Source organism: Phyllopteryx taeniolatus, chromosome 10 (assembly GCF_024500385.1).
Source record: "Phyllopteryx taeniolatus isolate TA_2022b chromosome 10, UOR_Ptae_1.2, whole genome shotgun sequence".
In the NCBI taxonomy this organism is placed as follows: Eukaryota; Metazoa; Chordata; class Actinopteri; order Syngnathiformes; family Syngnathidae; genus Phyllopteryx; species Phyllopteryx taeniolatus.
Window position 1 is genome coordinate 26,507,038 of NC_084511.1, and position 9,948 is coordinate 26,516,985.

Here is a 9,948-nt window from a genome sequence, read left to right on the forward strand (position 1 = left end):
TTAAGTGTTAAGTGAGATAGCGAGAGTACGCTCATCCGATAGCTAGGTTGAAAAACGACTCCAGAAATGAATGACAAAAATCAATGAGTGAATGATCTCCTGTAAGTGTTAATCAATTTGAAGTTGCATTTCTATTCCTCTCGCAGTCTTGGAAATGGCGGCGTGTAACACTTTAAATATAGAGCACGGTGGAGACTGGTTAGCACATCTGCTTCACAGTTCTGAGGACTGGGGTTCAAATCCCGGCCCCGCCCGTGTGGGTTTTCTCCGGGCACTCCAGTTTCCTCCCACATACCAAAAATATGCGTGGTAGGTTGATTGAAGACTCTAAATCTTAACGGATGTAACATGAGTAAAAATAGAAGAACAAAATATTTGGAACAAGCGGGGTATTGTTTTTCCCCATCTAACTGTGCATCGATTCTGAAATATTGCCATTTTTATGACACTTCAAATCAGTGTCGTCGCACGACAAATAAAAAACAATTAAAAAACAAAATGTCTGTCTTGTCTAAAATCATATCAGTTCCAAAATTGAGCGGTTTTTACATTGCTCACTAAAGAACTAAATATAAATCTATTTTGGGAGCGTCAAGCTACTGTATAATTTTCCTTTCGCCTAAATGCAGCTCTTCAGAAATTTTGCAGTTCATATCCACTCCCAAAATTTTGACGTTTTTATTGTGCAGTATATCAAGACTATTACTTAGCTGATTCACTATACTGTATATCAAAGAACAAAATGTGCCTTGTTTGCATTATCATCTTGCTCTGTCTAAACGTTTATCGTTTTCGAAATCTTGCTCTTTTTATTACGCTTCATTTCAATGTCCATCTTGTTCGCAACAGGCACGCTATTATTTTACTCGAAATGGGTATTGGTTCCGGAATTTTGCCATTTTAATTAGGTTTTTAACAGCGCTATCACATAACAGATTTAAGGCGTGCTATTATTTTTCTCTGTTTGAAAGTGTAACAGCTCTCAAATTTTGCTGTTTATATTATGTTTTTTTTTTTTACCACTGCACTTGCATAACATATTCAGGGCAAGCTAATATTTTTTTTTCTGTTTAAACGCGTATTGGTTCCATAATTTGGATGTTTTTATTACGCCTTACAGCAGTGCAATCGATTAACACATTCAATAGCAAACATCGTTCGTGATCGATATGCGATTATTTTACTTTGTCTAAATGCATAATGGTTCCGAATTTTTACGGTTTTGACGTTGCTCGGCAGATTCAATTTCAAAGAACGGAATGTTCATCTTTTCCGGACAGACTAGCTATTATTTGTCCATCTGAAATATGCATTGCTTCTGAAATTATGCAATTATCAGTTCTGTAATTGTTTGTCATTTTTATTATGCTTTATAGCAGCGCCATCGTGCAACATATTAAATCGCAATCAAGAACAACATTGGGGACATTATTTTTTCTTCTCCGAAACATAAAATGTAGAGAGGTTACAGAAAATGAAAGAGTCAGCATTTAAGCACTTCATGATACCCAACGGACTCTCTTTTATGAGTCAGTCTTATAAATCTGGAGCTATTATATCAGGTAAAGAGACAACAGCAAGCCCCCGATGATTGTGCCCGCTAGCTTGCTAGCTAGCCTGAGTCACGTTGCCCTTTCAAAGGACACGGCCTGAAGACGTGCTTACATTTTACGATACATTTAGCACACACACATGCACGCAAGCACGCAACGTTTAATAGAAACACAGGCTACTGTAAGTGCAAAAACAATCCAAGCACATGAAAGCTAATGACTTGCGTTCATGCTAATGAAACCTTTAGCGTTAAGGTTATACTCGCATTGCTAATTAGCTCTAGATGAGTTGCTAGTTTATTAGAAACAAGAACCTGAATGACTATTAAAGGGTACCATGGGGCAGCTTTGTCGCCATTTGTCCAAACAACAACTCTTAAGCAAAGTAATTGTGCATTAAAGTCTTATTGTTTGCTTTGATCTTGATTTTATTCTAAAACGTATTCATTATCTCAACTAAATGAATGCAGAAGTGGCACAGCAGTCGCGAATATCCTCAGGCATAACAATTGTGCTTTAACTCTTATTTCCTCTTTATGTAAATTAAATAAACACCACACCACAAAAAGCTGTTACCCAAGTAAAATCCTTTTCCTTTAATTCTTGTTTGCTTTGATTTTGGTGATTGAGTGTCAACATTTTATCAATACGTAAACGAAATAAATACAGGAGTTTCACATCCGTCTCTCTGCATACGCAAAATAATTGTGCTTTAATTCTTATTGGTTGCTTTGATCTTGTTGATTTCTGATCTACAATGTGCAACAGTTTATCATTACATAAACTCAATACAGAAGTTCCACAGCAGTCACTAATCGGCTTAAGCAAAACAATTTTTCCTTTAATTCTTACGGTTTGCTTTGGTCTTGTTTTTCTACAGCTTCTACAAAAATCAAGAAACAGAGAAGCTGCACTACACACCATAGTCTAAGCCATATGTGTCAAACTCAAGGCCTGGGGGCCAGATCCGGCCCGTCACACCATTTTATGTGGCCCACGAAACCAAATTATTTGAATCAAATTCTCTGATTCTTGCTAAAATCTCTTCAACATTACAAATTGTTGGATGTAATAACAACGTTGAGATATTACAGGTATATTGCAAGTATTTTTTGTTACCAAACCCATTGTTTTACAGTAACTTGATCAGTATTATTCCTGACTTCTGTTTTCAAATAGAGTTATCCATCAATTTGTTGTATGGACCGGGCCAGGCCATGACTAGCAAAAATTCACGGATGCCCATTTTGGAAAAAAAAGAAATGAAATGAAAAATGAAAACATTTAAAAGAATTGAAAAATAATTGGATGAGATTTGAAAAAAATTTAAAAAATAAAAATCAGCGAGTATGTAACTCTGCAGTGCCAAACCATAAGTACGTGGGGGTCCACTGATTTTTTATGACGCGATGAAACTTTTATATGGTTACAAAGTCATAATGGCCCTCTGAGGGTAATTGTACCAACAATGTGGCCCGTGACAAAAATGAGTTTGACACCCCTGCTCTAACCTGTTTCAAACACAGTTAAGCAAAGTGATTGTGCTTTAATTCTTATCATTTGCTTTGGTCTTGTTTTTCTACAATTCTCAACAACATTTGGCCATTTAAAAGAAGAATAAAGAAACACAGAAGCTGCAGTCCACGCCATACTCTAAGCTGTTTCTAAGGCACTAAAGCAAAATGATTGTGCTTTATTTCTTATCATCAAAACCTAACGGTACATGCCATACTCTAAGCTGTTTCTAAGGCACTTAAGCAAAATGATTGTGCTTTATTTCTTATCGTCAAAACCTAACGGTACATGCCATACTCTAAGCTGTTTCTAAGGCACTAAAGCGAAATGATTGTGCTTTATTTCTTATCGTCAAAACCTAACGGCAGCGAGAGTACATTCTAGTTGTGCTGCAGTGTTTTGTATGCTGAGCACCTTGATGATGGTCGTCCACTTGTATCAGGCTGCCCAGCGTGAGCGCCCGTGCTGTTGACTGAGGTTTTTTTTTCCTTTTTTATGCAAATGACAAGGATTGGATCCCGGCGCGCACCAATCACAAGCCTTTGATTTATGTTGAAGTGAGCAGTCGCGTAGCAACCAAGCGCCTCGACACGAACTATGTGGGGAAAAACGTTACGTAAAAATAATGCAAACGCGTGTCAAATCGGACCGCAAAATAAAAAATAATGTTCATGAAAAATAAAGTTCTACTACATTAAAATAAAATACATTGAATGAATAAGATAATGGTAATTAAATATTTAAGTAATAGAAAAGGGGAATAATTCAAAAAGCTAAAATAGTCAGAATAAATATAATATTGTACATATAAATACAAATAATCTGCAAGATGAATTATCATTAAAAAAAATAAATCAATGAAAAATATACATTTAACATCCATCCATTATCTACACCGCTTCTCCTCACGAGGGTCGCGGGCTGCTGGAGCCTATCCCAGCTAACTGCGGGCAGGAGGCGGGGTACACCTTGACTGCTTGTCAGCCAATCGCAGGGCACATAGAAACAAACAAGCATTCGTGCTCACATTCATACCTACGGACAATTTAGAGTCTTCAATTAACCTACTGTGCATGTCTTTGGGATGTGGGATGAAACCGGAGTACCCGGAGAAAACCCACACGGGCACGGGGAGAACATGCAAACTCCACACAGGCGGGGCTGGGGATTGAACCGTGGACCTCAGAACTGCGAGGCAGATGTGTTAGCAGTCGGCTACCGTGCCGCCATAAATTTAACAATAATAAAAAATGCATTGAACGCAAATAATCAGATATTTAAAATGCATATAAAAATGGAATAACGCAGAGAACGAACTTGAATCGAAAATCAGAATAAAATGAAAATTATGACAATGAAAAATAAAGTGGTAAAAAAAATAATTATACAATGTAGAATAAAAACAGATGTCTATAAATAAGACTTTAAAATGGCATTTTGCAAAGAAAATGTCAAAGTCCAGGCTAAAATACAAATAACCTAATTATAAAAATTAAAAATAATAACTAAAACATAATGCACAAATATTAAAACAAGCAATACAATAAATTAATTTAAAAAAAATCAAGGTATAAAAAAAGTTTAAAAACAATACAAATAACAAAAATAAATACACTATTTCAATCTTGACTAAAAAATACATTTTAAAAAGCTGAAAAATGTTTCTATATCGGCAAATTCCATACACCCCTTCCCTCCACGACGACATGTTGTCCACTTGATCGGCACCCAATGGTGCTCTTCTAAAAGGCGCTCACCCGACTGAACTAGATGATGAGGAGGAGGGTGAGGAGGAGGCTGCACTCGCTTGCCTCAACGACGACAAAGACTCCGCGAGCTATGCATCGTGTTGTGGATGTGAAGGAATGAAATGATGGATGCGGCCGTTGCCTTGGAAACCAACTTTAGGCCCCCCCCCCCCCCCCCAGCCGCCCCCATCTTCCTCCCCCTCATCTCCCTTTGCAACCTTCCATATCAACATACAGTATATACAATAGCATATGCTCCAACACAATAATTTTTTTTTTTTTGTCAAGGCACTCACAGCAATTGGTGACTGCAAAGCTATTGGCCACCTCCAGGTTGTCGATGTGAGGCGTGAGCCTGAACTCAGCCGTACCGAACTGGACCATGCCTATCCGGAAGGCGCTGTACTCTTGGTCGGCGCCTCTCGGGAAGAGACCCCCTGGAGTGGAAAGGCATGTAGCAGTCAGTCCTCCTTAAAACGCAATGCGCATCATATTTGGCGCACATTTTATTCTTATTTTTTTTTTTCAATCGTTCCGGCCGCACTCACTCACCGATTTGGACGCTGGGTGAGCCTCCGTGCGCGCACCCCCACAAAACGAGGAGGAAGGACACGGAGAAATGCACAATCTGCTGCATGGCCGCGGCGGTCCGCATCTACCTTACACACACACTCAGGGAGGGGAGGCAGGAATATTCCAGGAGAGAGAAGGACGATTAAAGCGTTAAATCCCACGCATCCTTTTTTGTTGTTTTTTTTTTTTTTTTTTTTTTTAGGTGCAGCCGGCAATTAACGACTAAGGTTGGGGGGGAAAAATAAAAGTGGGGCGACCCCAGTAGTCGAGGAACAAAGGACCCTTAGCGACGGAGCACCGAGCGCGGCAGATTCCTGCTCCGAGTGCGGCGCTTCTCTCTCAGCATCACCCCCCTCTCTACTCTTCCTCCACCCTCCTCCTCCTCAAGCCGAGTGCCGAATGCTAATGAGGCGGCGGCCGAAGATTGCCGAACGGTCCAGAAGGGCGAGCGAGCCGCTCGAGTGACGTCAGCGATGAGATGCGTGCAGACAGCGGCGTTTCTAGACCCCCCCTGAGGGCCTAAGGCGAGAAGACATTTTTGTTCAAGTCCCTGGAATATGAAAAGAAACCCAGCGATATACAGCTGTCCAGCTATACCATAAAATATGTTTGCCGTTGATCTGTTTCGAGAGCTGTCCAAATCCCGTCTTTTGAACTTTTTTTTTTTTTTTACGAACTGGAGTTAAATAATCCGGCCAAGAAACCACAATAGTCTCCTTTTGCATTAGGCTGCTGTGTCCCCGCGAGGCTCGTGAGCAAAAGATTGACAGACTGTTCGGTCACACCTTCTGTCTCTACAGTCGCTAACTGGCTACTGTTGTCGCGCCATATTTTAAAACAATAATTAACATTAAATTAGAGGCATTAAATAGGGCTGGAGAGCCCTATTTCAAGCCATCATTTTAATAATATTATACTTTCAGGTCATACAGATAGTTTTATAATAAGCCAAAAAGTTTTTTTTGTTTTTTTTACCTGCTTAAGTGGGCAAGGCACTTGTTTCTCGGTTGTCAAATGATGCAGATAAATCAACTCTATATTTATTGAGTTATTTCTTGTCTGTCTGATGCGATTCTCTGCGTCCTTTCTCTCCTGTGCGATGCATCTGAAGAACAAATCATTAGCCTAATAGCATAATTACCCAGGTCATATTACGTTTTCGGAAAAGAAAAACATCTACATTAAATTCAATAAACAAGGAGAGTCAAGTTGTCTCGACTCAGTCTTCAAAACACAATTTTTAGCAAGCACATTGATTTTTTATTTTTTTTTTAATTGATATTGTGACAAAATTAAAAATGACTTGGGCAATTATGCAATATATATATATATATATATATAAAGACAAAGGTAAGAAAAAAGAGAAGCAGAAAAATGAAGTTTGATAAAAGGAAATGTGTGGGAAAAAAATAGAGCAAGAAAAAGGAACAAAGGTTGAAGAACGATGGGGGAAAGAACAAAAAGCAAAAAAAAAACTTAGGGGGAAAAGAAAAATGAGAAGCGGGGAGTAAAGCAAAAAAAATATTAAAAAAGGAAGTAAAAAATTAAAAAGATTCAAAGTGAGAAAAAAACTGGTGTAAGGAAAGGGAACAAAAGTACACCAAAAAAGAAAAAAAATGAAGAAAAAAGAACAAAAGGGAAAAAGGAAAGCAAAAGAGAAAAAATGGACTCTCCCTGACCTTTCTGTCCCATGTGAGGCAGCATTCAAATAAAAGAAAAATATATAAAATAATAGAAAAAGACATTTTGTAATGCAGCAGCCAAATTGCTTTTTTATGTTATCGCTTACCTATGTCTGTCGAACACCAGCTCTCCCTCTCCTTTCTTTCTGAAGTGGTGTGAAAATAATCTGTCTCTCCATCAATACTGTATCTATCCCAACACGGACCTACGCTTGGCCGTCTTTCAGCACCATGGACAGCAGACAACACTCATCGCATGAGTCCTGTGGAGAGGACATTTACTATATGGAACAAAAGAAAAAACATACGCAAAAAAAAGACAAACTAGGTAGGAATGGCTAGAAGTGGATGAGTTAAGTGTGAGGGTTATTTTCATATAATGCGATCAATAATGATAAAGACACTTGTAAAAACAGTCACTCTTATTAAAGTCCTTTTTTCTAAAAATGATTGAGGATTTAAAATTGTAGGCATTCTTAGGTAAACCTTATTAACGGAGCAAATGGTGGTGGCCCATTGAAATGCACTTCTTTAATAACGGTAAAGAAAAAAAAAGCTTCATAAAAACTGTGTGAGTTGCACAATTGACATGTGCTGCCTTTCAAACTGTGGATACAAGTGCATAAATGATCCTAACTACTAATTAAAAAGATTACACTTTTGTCTTTTGTCAATCGTACCATCGGTAAAGACATGCAATCGTTCCGACACATTCAGAAATTCATTCGTATGTCAGAAATAACACCATTTATTTTGCTGTCTGCTATTGTGTGAGTGTATATATAGGGGAAGAATCAGGAAAAAAAGGAAAGGAAGTGGAAAAAATAGAGCAAGAAATGTAATAAAAAAAAAAGGAAAGATGAGGTGGGGGGAAAGGAGAGAGCAAAGAAAAATCAAAGGAAATAAGAGCATGAAAGAAAGAAAAAGGAGAAGGAAAAATGAAGACACAGGGGAAATAGAAAATAAACAACAACAAAGGGGAAAAAGAGAAAAATGGACCGCAATGAAAGGAGCTAAAATGAAAAATGTAAAAAATCAAAAATTATAAGAAAGACATAAAAATTGGGGAAGAGAAACTAAAAGGAAAAATATAGTGGGAGAGGGAACAAAAAAGTGGGGGAAATTAAAAGATTTAAAGGGGAGTACTGCAAAAAGACAAAAAGAAGTTAAAAGAGAAGCGATGGGACAAAAAAAAAAACAAGCAATAAAAGTAAGAAATGTTTGAAAAAAGTAGTAGAAAAGAGAAAGTTAACACAAGCTAAAATAGAGAAGAAACAGAAAAGAAACAGGAAGGGGGAAAATGAATAAAAGATTATACAAAGGAAAAAGGAAAAGGTCAGACATAATAAAGTAAAAAAAAAAAAAAAATGGTCCGGGAAAATGAAAAAAGGAAACCAGACACGGGAAACAAAAAGACAAGAAAAGAAAAAGGTAAGACGCAAAAATGAAAAAACAAGAACAAAGGAAAGACAAGAGAAAAAGACAAGAAATTGAAAAAGTGACCTACGATGTTTTATGTCAGAAAAGTTGTCTTTTATTGTATAGTATTGCGGCTCCAGTGTGGAGTCCTCAGCTGATGACGTTCGTTGTGCCCACCGCGGCCTTCCTCCTGGACTCCTGCCTGGTGAGAGGTCATGTCGGATTAGTGCTCGCCCTGTGTGATATAGGTTAGCACGCGAGGCTGCTACACGCGCGCGCGCGCACACACACACACACACACACACACACACACACACACACACACACACACACACACTGCAGAAGCATCAAAGCATGTCAGTGTCTATTACACAGGTCAGCGTGCAGCATCATGGTCACGGCCTGAATGGAGCATCTCATGTTTTGCATTTGTGACCTCTCAGGGGGGGGGCGTTTACTTTACACGCTAGCTTGACGTCGTTATGATGAGGGCTGCCGCTATCAAATCTTTTTAGAATCGATTCTGCTATTGTTTATTGATTGAGTAATCAAATGATAACTCGCCCCCCCCCACCACTATACACACACACACATGTATATATTAATCCTTAGACTGCATATGGTGGTACTGAATGTATGGTCTAAATTTGGTGGACCGAATTTGAGGCAGCAAAAAGCTAAATGCTAAATTTTAGCAGTCGCAATTAGCATTAGCACACCCACCAACAATTACCATTCTCGGTCAAAAAACGCTAACCACCACTCAGCTTACTCGTACTTATCATGTTATGTGTACATTAGACATGTTAAAGTGTCTTCAAAATCACTTACAGATGCTCCTTTGTCGTTTTTGGGAAAGTTGTATCATTGGCCCAACACTGCGTCCATCTGCAATAAACGTTTGTGAGAAACATTGGTTCCGGCGGCGCAAACACAGTTCCGGAGGAACCTTTTTTTTGGTCCCGCTTCAATGTATGCATTTTATGTCAGCCTATTTTTGAAATCGACTTAGTAAAGTCATTCAATTTTTCCCCCAGCCCTCGTCATGATAGTGTAAATTCAGCATGAAAATTGAAGATTAATTGATCATGGAAAGACTTCGGTGGATTGTGTGGAAATAACAGAAGCAAAACGGAGTGCAGGACTTGGCTGTGACCAGCAGAGGCGCTGTTGGTTGACTCTGGCTTTGGAGCAGGAGTTCAGAACACTCAGAGAAGCCCCTAACCAATGAAAAATGTTTCTAAATCTGTTAATACCCAAAATCTAAAGGAAATTTAGTCCAGTGGCCATAACTAGTAGAAATAGAAGTTCAGAACAACCTCGGATCGTACCAACCCTCTTAAGAAAATAACAATTGATCGTCAATCTCCCCCTAATTACAAAATGAAATGTAGTTTATTGGCCATCACTATTAAGAACTCTAGCATTGAAACAGGAGTTCAGAACATTCACATTTTC

The 9,948-nt window shown here is 38.5% G+C and overlaps 1 protein-coding gene across 5 annotated transcripts in view; it reads right to left on the minus strand.

Moving 5' to 3' along the window:
* The window catches only part of gria2b (glutamate receptor, ionotropic, AMPA 2b), a 43,889-nt gene extending 34,549 nt beyond the window's left edge, over window positions 1–9,340 (minus strand). For 2 of the 5 annotated variants that reach the window (XR_009790465.1, XM_061787638.1), the window contains exons 1-5: window positions 8,579–8,731; window positions 7,179–7,334; window positions 6,365–6,494; window positions 5,369–5,908; window positions 5,113–5,253 (exon numbers count right to left, since the gene is read on the minus strand). Coding sequence is in view for 3 of the 5 variants with exons in the window: in XM_061787638.1 (XP_061643622.1) it covers window positions 5,113–5,253; window positions 5,369–5,471 (244 nt within the window). In the remaining 2 variants the exon portion in view is untranslated. Of the gene's footprint in view, window positions 1–5,112; window positions 5,254–5,368; window positions 5,909–6,364; window positions 6,495–7,178; window positions 7,335–8,578; window positions 8,732–9,321 lie in introns of those variants that run through there. The other 3 variants (XM_061787637.1, XR_009790466.1, XM_061787635.1) reach the window with 3 other exon arrangements.
* Between the last annotated feature and the right edge of the window lie 608 nt (window positions 9,341–9,948).